The sequence below is a fragment of the Oculina patagonica genome, chromosome 8 (genome assembly GCF_052425735.1).
Source record: "Oculina patagonica isolate OP01 chromosome 8, crgOcupat, whole genome shotgun sequence".
In the NCBI taxonomy this organism is placed as follows: Eukaryota; Metazoa; Cnidaria; class Anthozoa; order Scleractinia; family Oculinidae; genus Oculina; species Oculina patagonica.
In genome coordinates, this window is record NC_135765.1 from 28,806,944 (window position 1) to 28,827,485 (window position 20,542).

The 20,542-nt window shown below is 39.4% G+C and overlaps 4 protein-coding genes across 6 annotated transcripts in view; 1 reads left to right on the forward strand and 3 right to left on the reverse strand.

Annotated features, from left to right (window-relative positions):
* The window catches only part of LOC144664072 (putative skeletal organic matrix protein 5), a 65,568-nt gene that overhangs the window by 28,154 nt on the left and 16,872 nt on the right, over positions 1–20,542 (reverse strand). The window lies entirely within an intron of this gene.
* The window catches only part of LOC144664055 (uncharacterized), a 51,487-nt gene that overhangs the window by 20,235 nt on the left and 10,710 nt on the right, over positions 1–20,542 (reverse strand). The window contains exon 7 of one of the 2 annotated variants that reach the window (XM_078525177.1): positions 13,116–13,283. The exons of the other annotated variant lie outside the window; for it this stretch is intronic. Within the exon in view, the coding sequence (XP_078381303.1) occupies positions 13,116–13,283 (168 nt within the window). The remainder of the gene's footprint in view (positions 1–13,115; positions 13,284–20,542) is intronic. 2 annotated transcript variants of the gene reach the window in all.
* On the forward strand, positions 1,143–7,696 carry LOC144663678 (uncharacterized). Of its 2 annotated transcripts, XR_013572647.1 has the most exons (2): positions 1,143–2,861; positions 6,843–7,696. XR_013572647.1 is itself a non-coding variant. In XM_078524697.1 (1 exon), the coding sequence occupies exon 1, from the start codon at positions 1,568–1,570 to the stop codon at positions 2,774–2,776; it is 1,209 nt and encodes a 402-aa protein (XP_078380823.1). In that variant the 5' UTR covers positions 1,143–1,567; the 3' UTR covers positions 2,777–4,029. The 2 variants fall into 2 exon arrangements, 1 of the variants encoding a protein (XP_078380823.1); XM_078524697.1 differs by lacking the exon at positions 6,843–7,696 and having other exon boundaries at positions 1,143–4,029.
* LOC144663285 (uncharacterized) lies at positions 4,388–8,326 on the reverse strand. The gene is made up of 2 exons (XM_078524185.1): positions 7,756–8,326; positions 4,388–6,414 (listed from the first exon to the last, which is right to left on the reverse strand). Exons 1-2 carry the CDS (start codon positions 7,820–7,822, stop codon positions 4,388–4,390), a joined length of 2,094 nt encoding a protein of 697 aa, XP_078380311.1. The 5' UTR covers positions 7,823–8,326.

Here is a 20,542-nt window from a genome sequence, read left to right on the forward strand (position 1 = left end):
TTTTTTTTGTATTTCTTGGAACTCTGTTTGAGCAAAATGGAGCTGCACATACAGGCATTTCAACAAACAAAAGCCACTACGAAGAAACAAGGACTTTCGAGTATTTAAATTCCTTCAAACTTCAGGCTGAGCTCTTTGACGTCATGCCTACATTACCAGCTCCAACATTGCGGCGTTCAGTTGTCGAGTTTTGGGAAAGATTTCGTAGGGTTATAGCGCACGTTAGAGGCTGAAATTTCAAGTTGTGGTGAATAACACATTTTTGTATAAACTTCATATTGGTCTGAAGAAAATAAATGACCATTCTGGAGTTAACTTCTCCTTTAAGCCCCCGAGAAAGGACAAACGGTCTCTTGCTCACAGCGGCCCTGTATATTATAAGAATTAGACATTTCTGTCTAAAATCTAATACATCCCATCATAAAAATTAGTCTCTTTCGTTTATACATTGTAGTGTTCCATTCTTACTGCACTGGTGCATTTTGCTTTTATATTCTACGCAGCGATGTCTTTTTAAACAAAACTTGATTTCTGTTCCGGATCGCGCTAAAGAGAGAATAAAAAAATAAAGGATCCTGCCCGGCGATCGCGTGTTTTCATAAAGCGATGACGTCATAAACCTGTTCCACTTTCGTTTCAAACAGGAGGGAGCGGTAAACTCGTCAGCTCGGTTGTCCCGAGGTCTTGGGCAATCGTGACGTCACGGCCATCGAAGCGTGGAAACGCTAAAAAATTTTCGAAAATGGCGGCGTAGCCAATGTAAAATAACACTGGTTCAAGCTGTTTTTCTACTCATTCCAGTTTCAAATGGTGTCGTGTTTCAGTCAACACATGTAGCTGTTTTCGTTCTTTCTTTAGAGGTAGGTGGAATTTAATTTTTACCATTAAATGATACAAAAACTGCATTTCAAAGCATTTCGGGCCTAGCCTTGTGAGTGAAAATTATGGGGGTAGATTGTAGTTATTCGCACGGTAAAATTCCCTTTTTTATGTGATCGGTAACGTGAAGGGATGTAAAACTTGGTCTCAGAAAAGATTATACACACAAGAAAACATTGTACTTAAAGATAGCTCCTTATAATCAACAGTAAAAATGATCAGTCCATTTGGAGGTCGATCTTACGGTGGCCCATAGGTGTCACGGCAAAACCAAAAACTTCACGGCAAAACCAAAAACTTCACGGCAAAACCAAAATCATCACGGCAAAACCAAAAACTTCACGGCGAAACAAAAAACTTCAAGGCAAAAACAAATTACCTTACGGCAAAACCAAAAACTTCAAGGCAAAAACAAATTACCTCACGGCAAAACCAAAAACGTCACGGCTAAAACAAATTACCTCACAACAAAACCAAAAACTTCACGGCAAAAACAAATTACCTCACGGCAAAACAAATATATACCTTACGGCAAAACCAAATACCTCACGGCAAAACCAAATACCTCACGGCAGAATCAAATGTCAAACTCACGGCAAAACCAAATACCTCACGGCTACATCAAATTTAGCTCACGGCGGAAGTGAATTTCACGGCGGAAGTTATTTGTCATCCCCTCGCGTGTTGCATGTCGGTTGAAGCAAAGATGGCGGAATCGGAAGACTCGGAAGACGGGGATTTAGAGCTGCCAGAGGAGGAAGAAGATGAAGAAGGTCTCATTCGGTATTACTTTTTCAGAGGTTTCGAGTACAAAGAAATACGTTTGTTTCTATTTAAGAACCATGGTATTGAAATGAGCTTAAGTACCTTGAAACGACGAATCAAACAGTATGGTCTTAAAAGGCAAAGACCGGATTATGACATGGATGATATAAGGCAATCCATCCAGAGTATTGTCAACGGCCCTGGATGTTTACAAGGATATAGATCGGTATGGCATACTCTGCAGCTCAAAGGTAAAAGGGTACCACGCATCGTTGTTCAAGAGCTCCTCAAAGAAATAGATCCAGAAGGCAGCGAATTACGAAAGGCTCATCGTCTTAAGAAGAGAAAGTATCACAACCCAGGCCCAAACTATGCTTGGCATTGTGACGGCTACGATAAACTTAAGCCGTTTGGCTTTGCAATCCATGGCTGCATTGATGGTTGGAGCCGCAAAATAATGTGGTTATATGTAACGCGATCAAATAATCAACCAAACAATGTGGCAGCTTATTATCTTGATGCCGTTGAAGAGTATGGGGGTTGTCCTGTTGATCTGGTCACAGATCTGGGCACCGAGAATGGGATTATGGCGGCTATACAATCTTTCTTAAGAGATGACCCAGACAGTCATAGGTACGTTCCTTCCCCCCGAAACCAACGAATAGAAGCCTGGTGGGCCTTTCTCAGGAAATCGCACTCTACTTGGTGGATAAATTTTTTCAAAGATATGGTAGAGGGAAGAGTAGTCGATCTGACTTCAGAACTTGAAATGGAATGCCTGTGGTTTTGCTTTTCTGGGCTGCTACAAAAAATCTTAGATGAAGTTAAAGAACACTGGAACACTCACCGCATTCGAGGGTCTCGTCATGACACTATGAGCGGTAGACCAGATTCACTGTTTTACCTTCCTGAACTTCATGGGTCTACTGATCAGTTCTTGCTACCCATAAGTGAAGCAGAAAGAAATTATGCTCGGTCCCATGTCATTGAAATCGATTCTGACAATGAGTATCAGGAATACTTTCAGTACGTTTCTGGACTTTGTGGTCTTGAGCAACCTAATGATTGGAGGGAAGCACTAGAGCTCTATGACATTCTTCTACAGTTTGCCTACAATGGAAGCACCACTTAACGTTTCCATCACCCATCTCATATGACTGCTTTTCTAGGCTCTGATTGTTGACAATACCGAAGGGACCATGCATTTTTTCTGTGAGGTAGAAAAAGTTCTTGGATTTTGTTTTTGAGGGGGGGGGGGGGGAGGGCGGGGGGCTGCTAAAAAATAAGGGTTCAAATGGGATCACCCAAAATAATTTGCTTTATGTTTTAGAATGGTGTCATCCATAATGATGCAAACAGTCTCCCAGAATGCCCAAAGGATCTCTACTGGGTATCTGAAAATCCAAATTTTCCTTGGGGGAGGGGGGGGGAGGGGCATTTATTTATTTTAATTGAAAACCTGCATCACCCAAACGAGGATCGTTTACTAGAAATCGATAACAAATGCAAGTTATATCCATTTTTATCAATTGATAAATAGGTATTGATTTTCATTACCAAACTACGCTTGTGGCAACAACAGTTTTTTGGTGTCTGCTTGTCTGCTTTCTTGACACAACAATTAAAATTTTTAGGACTATGAGGGGGAGGGGAAAAAAACTTGATGTAGAGGGTTTACAGGGGCTTGCCATCAAATCCCACCAGCTTTCCCCACCGCCCCCCCTCCTAAACTCTAGAAAAAATGATCTGTCCCTTAGTAAGTTGGTGTTTTGCAGATGAATTCATGCTTTGCTATGTACTATTTAAGGATGTAATATAACAGAATTATGGACAGTTTGCTAACCAACTTGTTGATATTTTATTGTTTTCTATCAACTCAACATAAAGGTAAACATGTAACTACAACTTGGACAAAACTGTTCAGCAAGCTATCGCTTTTCTCCTTCTCGATGTCATACATTATATCTGCAACCTTTTAACACAACATTGAATAGGATGTTAAAGAAATGGTCAAAGTTATTAGTTTCAAATGGTTTTAGTTCTGGCGTTCGAAGAAATAGTATTACCAGCACAAAACTGGCAATTTCCCAACAATTTTTGTCTACGAATGTAACACATTTTCATCAAAATGAGGTGCATTATAAAACACTACTAAGTCTTATTGTTTTGCCTGTACTAAAACTATGCTCTATGCAGTTTACTTTATCTATAGAGCGGCAACAACAGTAACAAAAAATGAAAACGGCCAGTGTCCATGGGCTCCTAAAAACGCCTGTTAAAAGACTAAAATATAAACTGGTAACATGCTTTTCCCAGCAGAAGTAGCTGTCACAAACATTACACAGATGTGTTTCTGTGTGAAATAAAATGTCAACTTTTAAACAATACTGTAAGTGGCATGATATCATATAACAACTATGACTACAATGACAATCGAAACAGACTACAGCTGTTAACCAGGGTCTCACTTTTCATAAACACTTTTTGTTAAGTGGTGGTGTTGAGATTAAGTTAAGAGAATATGAGCATCAAAGTACTGTATCTGATGTCAACATACAATTATCTGTATCTTTTTGCCGTTATGAAGTTTAGATTTGGCATTGTTTAGATAAGCAAACACTTGGAAAGATAACCAAGCTCAGGTTTAAGAATGATGTCAAGGAAGTTTAACAATAGGCAGCTATCAAACCTACAAGGCCTTTTAGATAGGTACAACTTGGACCTTACAGAAAGACATTATAATTCATGGTTTAGCAAAAGCCTGGCCTTTGCAAAGGGCTAATAGAAATACATTTTTAAATGCATCGTATCCTTTCATATGATTCACTGGAAATGTTATTTCCATACCGCAGGCCCCTACTAAGGGGAAACAAATGGTGTGTGATGGGTTTCGCATTAAACACTCATGATCAAACTTTGCAATAATTTCAACCTTTTGTCCATTTAACTGCCTGTGTTTTTGGCCTGTAAGCCACCCCATTACTCCAGCAGATGTCAACTCAGCTGTGTCGAACTTTTCAAATGGCCCCTCTGTGTTTGGTTCCAGAATGTCACCAGGATGATCCTCACTGTAATTCCATGCAACTGGACAGTCATACCCAGTAATAGGTCCCTCATCTAAGGCCATTAGAAAGTCCTGGAAGTTGTCCATCATCGTTTCTTCCAGTTCTCTTCGTGTTGAGCCTGCTGGAGAGAATTCTGGGTTAATCAAACTGAACAAATAAGTGGCATCTACATCTTGAACTTGCTCTTTCACAAAGAAGGGCTGGCAGACTGCTGGTTGGTTTGTAACAATGTCTGCTAGTCCATACATCTTCAGGCCTTCTTTGAACTCCTGGAGGTATAGGATGCGCTTGTTCACCAGGCTGACTGCAACCGATCTAACAATACCATCAATGTGTGCCATATCAATTGGTCCAGTGTATCCATGTTCAAGAATCGTGTCCCTGTGGTTGTCAATATCACTCTTTATGCTGTCAAGTAGCTGTTGCTCGCTCTGGGTCAGGTCATTTTCTTCGCTCAGGTTTAGGATATCCAATTTAGGGTTGACTAGTGTCTGAAATGCAACTTCATCCAGGAAGCAAGGTGGTGGTCCTCCTTGTGCAAGACTGTTGGCTACAATTTCCCCAGCTGTCCTAAAGTTGCCGTTTTGGACATGATATGTTGAATCAATAGGGCTTCCATTGGGAAATAATGTATTTCCAACAGCAGGGATGACTTCTGTGAAAAACTCTCTTGCCAACGCTCCCGAGTCAATTCCATCCTCCCCTAGGAACTTAACTTTTATTTGATGATGTCCACCTTGCCTTTTGGCCTCATACCGCCACAAGTTTAAAACACGTGGTAAAGGTGTTTGCCTCCTGATAGTGATAAAAAACTGATTTGTCTTGTCCACTCTCTTTTCTAATTCCTGGACCACAGCAGTGGGACTAGTAAAGTTTTTAGTGCTCTTAATCTCTATTTCCTGTTCTTTCACACTCACATCAGCACTTGTGGCTGCAACCTCATTGTGGGTGGTTTCTTCAAGTAACTGCCTTTGCAGTTCCATAGCAACTTCTTCATCATGTTTTATTTGAATTTCTGTTTCTCCAATTTCACTTCTTTCACTACATTCATCACTGGAGGTCAGGTCTATTTTCAATCGCTTTGAAGAATTCTCTCCTTGTTTATCAGCTGAATCTTCATATTCATTCTCTGGTTCATCATTCCAATCAAGGCCAACAGTTTCTGAATGTTTAAACTCTTTAGCAGTGCAAAGATACAGAGTTATTCGCTTAAAGTCTTTGCCTACTTCTTCCTGGTAACGATGTAAAGAAAAAAACTCTTTTGCCGGTCCAGGCAAAAACAAGGCCTCTTTACCATCATCAAGCAAGAGAACATAATCTTCACCTTCTTCATAAAGGTTGCTGTTGAAACTCTTCCATTTCTCGACTGCCTTCTCACACAGGACTTTATATGGGGCATCTCTAGGAACTTTCAGCGCTAAACGCTTTCCTCGTCTAGGCTTCAGATTTGATTCATCTTCAGACCATTCCATCAGTCCAATAAAAATAACCACCTCAGGATTTATTTCTTTACCTTTGGTGCCTTTATTTTTTTTGTTCTTCTTTGAAGGCACTTGTCGTCCACAGTCGGCCTTTGTCTTGTGCTCATAATATTCCTTGAAACTTAATACTCGACCAAATGCACCTTTGCCCTTTGGTGGCTCTGAACAGCCAGATGGACCTGGTTTACATGCATCTGCCATCTCTTTACCATCCTGCACAAGTTCTGAAATGAATTCGTTTATTCAATCAATCGACCAAATGCTAATTTAGCATGATTTTTCACAAGAACTGTGTCTCTCAGATAAAAGAAAACTTAAACAAAATCCCCTACCGGTAAATGACAGATTTTCTCTACATTTTCATATCCGTACCCTTTTATATACCTCCCTACTAGGGGGATAATCTGTAAGTTTGTTTGCACAACAATCGGGAGTGGGATTAATTTGTAAACATATACCGTAAAATTCTGGTTATAAGCCCCATGGCTATAGGCCACTCCCAATCTACCTGAAAAAACTACATCCGGTTATGAGCACAACACCTCCCCCCCCCCCACCCCCCGCAGGGGTGGACCCAGGATTTTTCTTAAGAGGGGATGCACCACTAAAGAATGGCGAAACTGACTTTTTTTTTTTTTTTTTTTTTTTGCAGAATACCAGTTGTATTAGAGGGCCGCAGGCCATCTCAGGGGGTGCACCTCCTGCAACCTCCCCCTAGATAAGCCCCCATCTGCTGGAAGACAGATAAACACTGCCGTGGCATGTTTCGAAAAGTTTTTTTTTTATATCACTTAGAAGCCCCCTGGATATAAGCCCCTCCTTTTATAAGCTTACCCAGAAACCCTTACGAAAGCCCAGGAGGAGGAGGCACTCTATATATTTTTGGGTGGGGGTGTGCCGCTGAGACTCTGAAACCCTTACCCTATACCAGACCATGTTCAGCTGATTTTGCAACCCTATACTAGACTAGACACTGAAAATCCCTACCCTTTCCCAGACTTGTTTTTTTAGAACTGTATCATTATATAGTGCTTTTTAATAGAAATCCATCTGTCAACAACATTGCCACGATGACTTTATTTACGTTTAGAAGTCTCTTTCTATTCCGAGTTTCTATTCCTATTCCGAACTTAATCCTTCATACCACTGATCAGTTTCCCGGCAAATGATACCCTATTCCAGACCAAAACTCTCTGATTTCTATACCATATCCCAGACTAAACTGCTTGAAAACCATACCCTTCACAGCGGCACATATCTATATAGCTCATATATGGGAGTGCCCCCCCCCCCCCGGATTTTTCGGTGTGTTGTAAAGCTCGCGCAGCTTCTGAATCAACACAACCACTTATTGACATCAGCCAACTTCGATTATAATTAAGTCAGCTCCACAAGCAGCTTCAAAGTAACCCTGTTTCTAAACGTGTAAAAATGTAAGAACACAATTGCCTTTCATGTTCATCGCTTCAGGCCTTCAATGCGATCGCTCGCAAGCTACAGCACGTGTTGTTCCAAAACGAAGATTATAAAATCCTACTGTACTTTGCAAAACATAAAAAGCTTACCTTTTCCACACTTTACACAGTAATTTGAGTTAGCTCCAACTGAGGTGCCACAATGGTGGCAAAACATCGCTCTATTCTGATTGACACTAAGACAACAGCAAAACACTCCCGGTTGTCAGACGCCCGCCATTTTTCCAATGCCTGAGTAACCTCTACTTCGAGAAAGGAGTCATTTCCGCCGTGAAATTCACTTCCGCCGTGAACTAAATTTGATATAGCCGTGAGTTATTTGGTTTTGCCGTGAGTTTGACATTTGATTCTGCCGTGAGGTATTTGGTTTTGCCGTGAGGTATTTGGTTTTGCCGTAAGGTATATATTTGTTTTGCCGTGAGGTAATTTGTTTTTGCCGTGAAGTTTTTGGTTTTGTTGTGAGGTAATTTGTTTTAGCCGTGACGTTTTTGGTTTTGCCGTGAGGTAATTTGTTTTTGCCTTGAAGTTTTTGGTTTTGCCGTAAGGTAATTTGTTTTTGCCTTGAAGTTTTTTGTTTCGCCGTGAAGTTTTTGGTTTTGCCGTGATGATTTTGGTTTTGCCGTGAAGTTTTTGGTTTTGCCGTGAAGTTTTTGGTTTTGCCGTGACACCTATGGGCCACCGTACGATCTTTTATCGTCTTGATGAACTTCTGCTCAAACTGTTCTGTAAAAACTTACAGAAAACAAGAATATTATCACAAATATGATTAAATAAGGGGGTCACAGGCTACTTATTTGTACTTGCATTGGAACTATTCAATGATTTTAATAAGCTTCTGAATAACTCATTTTGACTGTTGTGTGAAGCTTGCAAATTCCTAGTAACTGCTTGAGTTATGATTTTCTTGAATTGTATTGGTGCTAAGTGTGGAAAATATAGGTTAAATATTTTGTCTGAAGTTTTATTTGGCCAGGTACTGATCTGGTGATGGACTTCATTGAATTAGTCCCACAAATGTTTGTGCATCCTTCTATTGCATATTGAACACTTCCTTCAATGTATGATAATAGACCAGAAATTAATGTTTTCACCAAAATTAAATGTTTTAAATTAATGTTTTTCACAAATCTTTGGACAAATTTACATGATTGCATTAATTTACATCATGAGACCTTCGACTATTTTTTTGCAATAATGCTAACCATCTTCTGCTCCTCCTACAGAACAAGACATTTTTGGAGGACGTTCCCAGTTCCCAGTTCTCATCACAGATAAAAAGCAAGGGAAAATTAACTGGCAACCACATTTCCCTGATATGTTTCTTATCAACACAGGGCTTGAGACTAACGGTAGCCAACTAACCAAAGGCTACTAAAATTTAGGTTTTGGCTACCAGGTCTAGCATTCCTACTAGCCATTCGGCTAGCGAAAAACTCGGAAAAGTCAACTGTTCTTGATAGAAATTGATATACCTGACTAGTGAAAAATTACTTTTGGCTGGTAAAATCTGACATGTCACTAGCCAGTAAACCAGTGAGTTTAAATGTTAGTGCCAAGCCCTGTCAACCTCAACATCTTCATCCGGTACATCAACCAATGCTTGCTGGAAAAGTTGAGATAATTTGATATTATGTATTAAAATGCTTGTCAATTATGTCTTGAAAGTAAATATGAAAATAATTTTGGAGTGAAGTTTCTGGTTTTACAAATATATTCAAAGGTAGATCACAGGTTTACTACCTGAGCAAGATACGTTCTTCCTCTCGTTCTGTTGCTCCAGGGGATCATCCCCTTCCAAGATCTATTGTTAACATTAAAATATATTATCACGTTCTATAACATTCATGGATTAGAGCATTTTTCTTATTAAAAATATGTAACAGAATTTGCAACATTTGTTACCTTTGCCTTTCTTCTATAGAAAAGTGGCCCTCGCTTGTAAATCGTTTCAAAAAGGCATTGGCAGGCTTACACAGACTCCCCTATTGTGGTTTTACATCAGCGATGCACAAGCCTTTAAAGTTTTGCTCTGACAAGTAATGTCTTTGAGTGATTTACCTCTTTTGTATGATATAATCGGAGGCGTTTTGTAAATTGTTTTCAGCAGTGGCTGACTTTGGATGAGACCCCAATGTTGCATCAGTTTATGTGTAAAATGTTTAACCCCTGGGTGGTACGTTGCCACAAAAAGGCATTATTTTTCATTTATGTATCAGTCAATTCCATGTGAGATCATGCCCCCCTCCCCCCCCCCCCCGGCAAACTCCCGGCTATTTGACTTTTTTCAAAATGTCTGATCAAATTCCCCACTATGTGGGCCAGTTGCACGGTCAAGGTCGGGCTGAAATGTCATTGTGAAAACTGTATTAAATTAAAATTACTCTTTCCAGTTTCACTGCAATGTTTTTGTCTCTTTTTCTGAGTTTGCAAAGTTTCTGCCATTTTCTTCCCTGGGCTTGTTTTCCCTTCAAATATGAAAGAAGTTATTTAATTATTGTGTTTGTGGGCAATTACACATATTAATTTAATATTAATTTGTGAGTTTGTTTGAGTATAAAATTATATTAACAGCAATGATAATGATACAAATTTAATTGTACCCCACTAACCTTAGCATCGTTGTTATGTAGATGCTGTAGTTTTTTCAGTTGGTTGACTAGTTTGCCTTTCTTTTTGTTTATGGCCATCCTTCTTTGAATTAGTTTGCATTACAATAATGCCTGGGAAATAACATATCCATGGGTATAAACAAATGTGCATAAAAATGATGAAAACATGCACATTTTTATTGTAGTATGTAGTTGGAAAGGCCCTAGTCCAAGAAGTTACAAAGCGAGTCAAATCCTAATAAAGTCTTAAGTATGGCTGTGGAGTGACCAAAACAGATGTGTTTACATCCAAGTATACTGACAAGCAGCTATTTCTGTCTTCTACCTCTGCTGTTTAGTTATGCACCTTCTAAATGGGTTTGCTGTAAAATATTCAAGTTAAACCAAGGTTTGCCTAAATCTTGTTAAATTATTTAGGGCCGGCCTTCAATACACTTGTCATTTCAGTCAAAAAATATATTTGAAGTTTTCAGCCGAGATAAACTGAACGATGCGGACGCCCGAGGAAACAGCTTGAGAACAATTTTTAATGAACAGGACGAATTTTGGTCTAAAACCATGTCCATGTGTTAGTAGCCTTTAAGAATTGCAAATGGTGCTTTTATTTCTGAAGCTACTTTCTGAAAAATTGGCTTTGGAAGCAATTTTGTCGTTAACTATACGGCTGCACCAGCTTAAACGAGTACGGTGGCTTATCGATCTCCTACATGCACGGTATGGATAGTTGGATACTATCTTATAAAAAAGTTTTATTGGTTAAATCACTTACCAGGACAACATATTGGATCTCTTTAGGTTCTTCCTGATCTTGTGAAAACTTCCTACGTCTCTTTATAAAGTCGATCGATGTCTTTTTGTAAATCATATCTATTTGTTTTCGAGGGAAGCTCGCGTCAGCCTTCCGCAATAATTTCCTCGCCGAGTACGGTGGATTTCGGGCTTTTTTTTAGATTATTCTAGGGATTTTTTAGAAATACTGAGCAAATCACAACAGCAAATGTAGACTTAACAAGCCGTGTTTTGGCTTATGGGTTTGCATTAGAAGCGCTTTCATCATTTCAGGTGCCTATTTCTTCATTTGCTTTTTCGCGGCAATCACGCAAACTACGCAGCCTAAAATAACAATTGTTTAGGGGGGTCCAAATCGGCGAAGGGGGGGCCATATCGGCTAGTGGATTTGGACCGGGGGGTCCATATCGGCTAGCGGATTTGGACCGGGGGGTCCAATTCGACGGGGGGTCCAAATCGGCTGTGACACCGGTACCCCCAGTGAGCTGTGATTAAAGTCACTGATCATTTTAAGAAAGCTTTTTAACGATTTAATGTTTTCGGTCATTTATAGTTTTATATTTTTTCAACATCATATCGTTCTCTCCGTGGTGGATGTCTTTGGGTTTGAAAGATATCAGCCTTGAAATAGCGCAACATCGTAACATTTTGATCACGATCCCTATCGATCGATCATGAAATTTTTTGTTTTAATTACTTCATGGCTATGTGTTTTAGCCAAATTTGAACCTTAAAGGCTTACTCGTATATAAGATTCAGCATATCAACGATCCTTTCATGAATTTTGTTATGAACTGTTTGATTACAACCGCATAAAACACTCGTGGGGAAGCCATTTGTTTGCCTGAGTTTAAACTTCCCGGGCCAGCCGACTCGTGACGTCACGATTGCCCGACACCTCGGATTTTTTTGCCCTTATTCGCCCACTGGTGCCCAGGCCTAAGTTTACCGCTCCCTCCTGGTTTCAAATAATATAGCAGTCTTGATGACAGCCGCTGAGCCAAACAAGTACAATGTAAACACTTGCTTCGTTCGACTTGCACAAAACGTGTATTTTCCAGAAAAGCTTTTGCTTCGGAGCTTCCCGTAAATAATCTTGTATTGAACTGTTGTCACAATTTCCAGGGACGACTTTAGAGGAGATTGTTCGAGGAAAATCTTGGGGAGAAAACTCTCTCGCTCGCTTTCGTCGTGTGTTTCATTCAACTCGAGAAGTGAACACCGCGCCACAATTTTCCCGCCTCCTCATACTATCACTTCGTTTACATCGAAATTAAATGTCCAGTCGATTTAAAACAATTATTCTATTCGCCCTTGTTGGATACGAGTCGTTATAGCCAACTCGGCGCTTCGCGCCTCGTTGGCTATTTACCACCTCGTATCCAACGCGGGCTCATAGAAAAATTGTTAAGTATTGTAGTTTAGTATATACCACACAAGTGAATAGTGCTTTTTGCGCGCGCTGATTGGTTAACTCGGAGGAAATTAGCAAAGTTCTATTTACCTCCGAGCAGATAAAGAGAAACAAACTGCTTTCGCGCCTCGTTTTGTTTACCGAAAGATGTGTTTTAGTCCGCTAGTTATTCAACTTGTGTTGTATATACTAAAACAATTAATCACCTCAGTGTCGGTGAATGTGGTGGATATTGAACCTCGTCCCCAGGGCCTTTTCAAAATGGCGGCTCGTGACGAGCCGCCATTTTGAAAACTCGTCGCCGAGAAGGCCCTGGGTACGGGGTTGGTGGATAATTGTCCACCACTATCCACCTCCACTTCGGTGAATAATTGTTAAATATTTAACACTTGGTTCGGCTTTGCCAGTTTTGAAAGCTGTCAATTGACCACAACATGGATGTCCAGTATCAAAGATGTAAAAAAAGCTGACGTTAACGTTAACCCATTCCTGGCGTGTGGCCGCCTTGTTGCCCGACGTCGTCACACGTACGGACGTAGAGCGCACGCGCCTGCGAACCATACCGCTAGTCAGGATGACTTTGAAAATTCTCGTATGGTTATGGGGCTCCGCTCTGCGGAGGAGCTCCGCTATTTTACCTTTGCACTGGGGTATATCGTCTGTCCATGTTCCATCGTTACAGTTGATGGCTGTCATCCCTTTCAGTTCAAACTCATCTTGACATTTAAAGGTCACTGATTTACCATGTCTGAAGTCATCACCAATTCTCCTGCCGTTGCTAGGCACTCCGGGATCGGGACATGGAGCTAAAAGTACATTATATATTCAATGTAATTCCTGTTTTTGTTCTTTTATAATAATTTCTTCCTAGCTAGAAATAAGGCGGGAGTTCACGTGAAAGCCGTTTTTCCACCGTTTGATACCGTTTCAGGCAATCCAAAAACTCTATGCTCATTTCACAAGTCTATGTTTGCGGTGTTTTGTGAATGTTTTGGTGAATTTTGGGGATTTTTGGGAGGTGATAAAAGTTTTTCTCAAAGGAGCAGTAAAATCTGGAGAAATAAAAAAATATTGAAGACTTAGGTTAGCGTGAGTGTGATTTTAAAATTAGAATTTGAAGTTAAAAATTAGTACATGGCCACCAAAACAGTCCCCCGACAACCTGAAGTGCTCTTACGTGGGAATCAACTGTCTGGTGGTGTTCCAAAAACAATTTTTTTCTCCTTTCCTTTCTTTAAACCTCCTAAAATTTTACTCAAATTAACTTTTACTCCCGTTGACTCAAGAGTTTAGTAACCTGACCCCGGCATCAAATTTTGTTGTGTTTTTTTTTTTTTTTTTTTTTTTTTTTTTTGTGATAGTAAGACTGGCGATTTCCAGATTTGTTCTAAAAAAGAGCATCAAAATCCAAGTTGATAATGTGCTTAGTGTTTTCATATGTCCGCCGACGAAACACTTTAGAAAGTGATTCCTTCAACTCTACCAATGAACACAAAATAAACTGTTTTAACTTTTAACTGGGTCAATTTTAGCTTACCCAAGCATCGTGGCAGAGGTGAACTCCAATTTTTCGTTTCTTCGCAGTAAATCTTATCTGCTCCTGATATTGTGTAGTTGTTATCTTTGCAAGTAAATTCCACAGAACCACCATAAATGTAACCAATCTTCACACGAGCTTGTTTACCGTTAACAGGAGTACCTGGATCCCCACAGCTTATAACTGTAGAAAATAGATAACAGAGAAAGAGTGACTTGATTTTGTAGAAGTTGGTAAGTTTATCCGTGGACGTACATGTACTTTTAGTTATGCTATTTTGTTGGGTTGGGAGGCAAACTCCCTATAAATGGCATAAACGGAGAGGCTCCACCCTACAGGGGTACCTTTTTCATGCTTCAGGTATATAAAATGGTAACTATTTTACAAGTTTAAGTATATAAGGGTAGGGAAATCTATCATTTAGGTATTCGCTTAACCCCTGCGTTTAGGATTATACACCTAGTGTTGAAATAAACTTGTTCCTGTTCTTTCAACAAGTTTTTATGTATGTGTTCGTCGCGTTAACATTTTGAAATGTTACCCCCTCTTCGCGTTAACTTCCTATAACAAGGTACTTACCAGAGCATCCAAACAGCTCCAATCTGAGACAGACAACATTATATTCATTCGGCATCACGCTTAGAGGCGCCATTGGGTAAATACGAATCGAGTGTGTCCTTATTGGAGGCTGCAGATTGTGCTCCTTTAAGGCTCGGACATTTGTATTGCCTTCCAATGTCTATACAAGCATAAAGCATAACACAGCTGGGTACAAACGGTTGTAATTCGAATTGGTTATACGTTAAGGTATCTATTCTTAGTGGCCATTAATTTTAGCAATTTTTTCGTAGATAGATTTAGCGAGTAGTTATTTTAGCGATTTTCCAAAAATTTAAAATAGTGATATCGACGAACATATAGCTAAGATGGAAATAAAAAAAATCGCGAAATTTAATACACTTTTTCGCTAATTTGCAATCGCGAAAATTATTCCTCGCGAAATTCGGCTCTCGAATTTTTTTGCGAAATTTAAAAAGTACGCGCAAAAATTAGTTAAAAAAGGCACGATTAAGGTGTGCAGATAAATAGTAGTATTAATGCTCAAGAAGTCATCGGATCTCAATTAAACAAAAACACCACTTTTGGCAAGGTTATTTCTTTTGCTGCTTAAGGTCGCGCAGGACCCTTACTCATTAATATATTCATTAGCCAAATTTCTTGTTGGAGTGCTGTCTTGTAAAGCTTTAATTCACTACATTTTGAATATCGATTCCTCTAAAATTTAATAAGGATACCCAGGGATGATGGAATTACATCATGATTGTCCTTTTACTGAGAGATGACCGTTGTCTGTGATGTTACAAGCCCTTAAAAGTTTAACTGAAGATAATGCGATTTTGTGTCCAAGTTTTCAGCTAGCACAGCGCACCAAATTAAATGATTATATAGCCTAGTGATAAATCGTAACTTCTTTTGTGTTCCCACTAGAACGAAATTTTCGATTTCAAAAACTGCTACAAGTTAATGGCTTCTAAGAGAGTAAAAATGTGAAATCTAAACTTTGAAACATGCTATCTTCATTTTGAGAAGGAAATTTTAAAATTCGCTCTAGCCAGAACACAATAGAGTACACCAAGTTTATGTTCCTCGCGAATCAACTCTTGAAATTCTATATCGGCGGAGAAAACTTGGACACAAAATTGCAGGTTTTGAGGCTTCCGAAGACCTTCCGAGTCGATGTTTACAACAACGTGTGCTTTATTTAAAGCTGTGAATCTAATTATGATAATTCGCTATGTTCCAGCGCACGGGATGCGAGGCTGAGAACAATACCGTATAATTACTTGTACAAAGAACTCTGAGAAAAAAAAATTCTCATGAATATTTCGTTTGTTGTCGGCTTCAGTCGTCGCAGTTCGTACATACTCTTTAAATAAATACATACATAATGATTTCAAGGGTCCTGCGCGACCTTAATGCGTATTAACTATCCCTATTTTAGAGCGGTTTTCACTTGAGTGTCGAAAGTAATTTGCGTTTGCTTTGGGTTTGCATTACTACGCTCAGTGATTGGTTTAAAAATTTCGCGCCACTTTCTCGACCAATCAGAACTAACACCAAAACCAATCGTGACTAGCTCGCGCACGTTTTCCCGCGCTTCGCGTCAGCTACATGTATTTGCGTCGAGTTTTGATTGGTTCATGGTTCACTGGATTGTCTGTTGTGTGTTTTGTGATTGGCCAGAGGATTTGCTTTGGTTTTGGTTTTACAACGCTCAATAGAAAACTGCTCTATCAACGTAGTTAAATAGGATATCACACAACCTCCCTCAAGACAGGTCATGTGGCTTTAAACTACAAATTAGGATTTTATTAAAACTGGATTTAAAATCTTTTTAACGATGACGAGAGGAAGACATTCTTAAACCTACTTACCAGGCTTCCATCTGCTTTCTGATAGCTCGACCATTTTCCTTCCTTCAGGTACTTGATTTGATATTTCGTTGCCCATATCAAATTCTTATAACTTCCCTGTGTCACTACCTTTGTTATTAACTTTTCCTCGTCCAATAGGATTTCTACATAAGGTGAATTATCATTCGGCTCTGAGCACCAGGCCCCTCGGCGCTCTTCCAGTCGTGCAAAGGCAGGGACATGGTTTGTACTTAACGTGGATGATGCCGAGATGTTCGCATTTGGAATTCCTTTGCTTTGCATCCCCAGTGCATATTTGCAATCACCTATTAAAGTGATGAAGACAGAGCCATGAGCTTCTAGAAAAGAACATACAGAGCTTCCACTGCAAATCTTCTGTGCACAACTGATAAGGAAGAACCGAAATATTTATTCTTCTATGATAAATGCACTGATTGAAGGTTCATTTGTTTAGCAAAATAAAAAGCATATACGATTTTTTTGCCTGATATAATGATAGCCTTAATTATCAAATATAAAAATTTGATGTTCCTAAAACAAATATTAGCCCGAGAAGCGAAATATGCCAGTTTTTAAGAGCACCACATTTCCAAGCTAAGGGGCAACAGTTCCGAGACAAAAACACTCTATTGTATTTATTGTTCACCACAAAAATTTTCTTTTGCGCTGACCCATTCAAAAATGGACATCTAGAATTATTTTTTACTTTTTGGATAAAAGATTTAATTGAAAGCCGAAATGTAACAAAAGAAACAAAACCAGAGAAGCCTGACTCACTAAATGCAGTGAATTTAGTGGGATTTTCTGCTTGTAGGCCCGCTTGTTGACAAGAAATTTTCACGAACGAGTACTATCCCTCTGGGTATTTTTCTCGGACGGGCACTATGGGCTGATAGTGTCTCTCCGCAGATAAACACTATCACGTCATGTGATCAATTTAAACCAATCAGAATCCAAGAAAACTTAGTAGTACAATGAGATAAATGGCCCCAGTCAAGAACGGATTTTTCATGCAAACATGTATCTATTGGACTAGTTACAGAAAATTAAATACAAAAATAAAAAATAACTTACTGGCACCATCTGTACTTTGGGGCGAGAACATACAAACAACAGCAAAAGTGCACAAAAAAACCTTGGAGGTAAAAGAAATATTATTAATACCGCATCTCCTGGCTACGTAAGATAACTGAGACTTCTCTCAAACAAGATGTTTTCACAAGTTGTTCCTCTTTAGAGAATATTTTCGGTGATCAGCTTTTTCTATGTTTCCCACAGGCAATTCAACTCTCAATCAAATCCCACTCCACACTGAATTGAGGCATTATCATCTTTCCCGAAGATCATGGTCACATGAAACCTACCGGGCAAAGTAAAAGAAAACAACGTGGCGAATAAAGAGGGTCAGGGTTTTCGGATCCCGCCATCCCGGCTTAAATTTCCCCTCGTTCCCGTAATCCCGAAGGTTTTTTTCGGCTTAAGCATTTGATTTTTAAAGTGTGATTCCCTACATACACCACCCTAATTTTCACTGATGGTAGTGCTGCTCCATTTACGTCTTTTCCCGTTTCTTATGCCTTGTTTTCACTAGCGGCGCTAGCACAAGCGCATTCACGCAAAAAGGACAAATTTTGATCCTTGTGCTTGTGTTTGCGCTTGTGCTTTTGCTTGACTCGAAGCCGTTTTCACGGTAAAATAAAAAATTGCGCTTGTGCTTGTGTCGCTAGTGCAAACCAGGCAAAGAAGGATGAATTTCTCACTTCTTATAGTAGAAGTTTGTAAGTTTTCCACATATTTGTTAAGTCCATGGGGAAATTTAGACACGAACATATGCGAAAACTGAAACAATACGTAATAATAATTTATAAACAATTATTGAAGCGTTCATATTTTCATACAGAAATTGATAAGAGAAACTACAACCACTGTCTACCATTCATAAGTTGCAAAGTGTTTAGAAAAGAGTTTACTGGTGAAAATCTAAAGCCCAGAATGAACCTACGCAGGCTGAAGAAAGTCAGGCAAAACAGATGTTATTATCACAAGCCATCTAGGCGGTCAGGGGGGGGGGGGGGCATGCTTCCCCGGGACATTTTTATATTTGAGGCTTCTGAAATCGATAGAAATTCATTTAAAACTGCTCACATCAAAAAATCTATCAACTTATACTGATGCAATTGAGAATTTTCTTGGAACTATAACAGTTTAAAAGTTAGTGAATAAGTAAGATGACCCACCCCCTTCGTGTAGATCAAAACTACACAACCCACCCCTTTTCGAGCGCTCAAAAACTGATGACCCCCCCCCCCCCCTTCTTCCTGACCAGTCCCCAAGTATCGACAAGTAATAATTTCCGTCTGAAATATATAGAAAAAAACTTTTGAAGATCGTGTTTGGGAAAAAGTCGATCTTTTCTCGAGTTAAACCGACTGGAAACGATTGACTGCAATCTTGTGGTTTGAAGCATGAGAAGTTCCACGTTTGGCCGTGCTTCGCAGTTCACATTTTCATTCTGTACCCACTTATTTATTAGAAACAGGATAGGATAAACACAAACAGACCAATAACTTACCCTACAGCAAGATAAGGACATTTTGGACCAGCTCCTGGCGAGAAGTTACTTTGTGCACGCTGCAAATATGTTCCGATTTTCCGCCCTCAGTTACAGATCGTAGAACTCTAGCTATGTGGTCTGTCTAACTTCGACAGACAACAAAGATAAACAGATTCCTACTGAAGGGTTGAAAAATTGCCAAAGAAAACAACCACTCTAGTTGACGTCACGAAAAGTGTGCCATTGATCATGCATGTTACAGATTGACGGCTAGTTTGCGGGTTGGATAGCTTTCAAGAGGGACCATCATTTGCATTACTTTTTCTGATCCTTTTTTCATAAACCTAAAACTAATTTATAATCATAATTTACAAGTGTGTTTATAAGCTTGCCTCAGACTACCTCTGTAATATGTTCAACCCGAGAGGTTCGTCTTATAATCTACGTGACGCCACCCTAAAATTATCCTTAGGGACTGGTCAATAAGTACAGGGGGGGGTGGGCCGGAGCAGAAAGGGGGTGGGTCATCAGTTTTTGAGCCCTCGAAAAGGGGTGGGTTATGTAATTTTGATCTACACGTAGGGGGTGGGTCATCTTATTTATTCACTTACTTTTAACTGTTATAGTTCCAAGAAAAGTTGTATTCATCAGTATATAAAATTGATAAATTTCTCCATGTAAGCAGTTTTAAATGAATTTCTAGCGATTTCAAAAGGCCCAAATATAAAATTTTCCCGGGGGAGCATACCCCCTGACCCCCCTAGATGGCTTGTAATCATATCATTAGTTTTACCTGACTCTCTTCAACCTGCATAGATTCACGCTGGGCTTTAGGCTTTTAAATACCAGTAAACTCTTTTATTACACAACTAAGGTGGTCCGAGGGCTAATAACTAAATCAGTCAATCAGATTACTTAATTTTCGGTCCCGCGAGGGCCGATATTTTCCAAGTATCGGACCGGATGCTCCCGTGCTAATTCCGCGCTAATTTTCGGAGGTTTTATTGCTTTGAAAATGAAATGACCTTAAACACAGAAATAAATAGCGAGCGTAAAAGTTCTGCCGCACATTGTTTTCCACGACATCTACCGGGTAGCAATTCCCACTACACAAAGTTTCTAGTCGTGTAATAAATCTCTTATTAACCAAGCTTGCTCGGGACCGTACTGTCAAGACCTCGGGCTAATATTCGCCCAGTACGGCCCTCGCGCGTGGTTAATAAGATATATTTCTCAAACAATTTGCAAATATGAATGATGGACAGTGGTTGTATTTTATTTATGTTATTAATTTCTGTATAAAAATATGAACTCTTCAATATATAATTGATTATGAATTAATATCATATACTGATTCAGTTTTTTGCATATGTTTGTGTCTAAATTTCCCCATGGACTTTACACACAAATATGTGGAAAACTTACAAAAGGCTAGTATGAGAAGTGATAAATTCATCCTTCTTTGGTGTGTCAAGAAATGGAAAAAAGACGTACATGGAACAGCAGTGTTCATCAGGGAAAATGTCTATGTGGGGAATT

Coding starts and splice junctions, on each gene's coding strand:
- LOC144663285 (XM_078524185.1), bottom strand. CDS start 7,822: ATGTTTTGCCACCATTGTGGCACCTCAGTTGGAGCTAACTCAAATTAC. Junction 6,415..7,755: donor CTGTGTAAAGTGTGGAAAAG/GTAAGCTTTTTA, acceptor AATTCATTTCAG/AACTTGTGCAGGATGGTAAA.
- LOC144663678 (XM_078524697.1), top strand. CDS start 1,568: ATGTCGGTTGAAGCAAAGATGGCGGAATCGGAAGACTCGGAAGACGGG.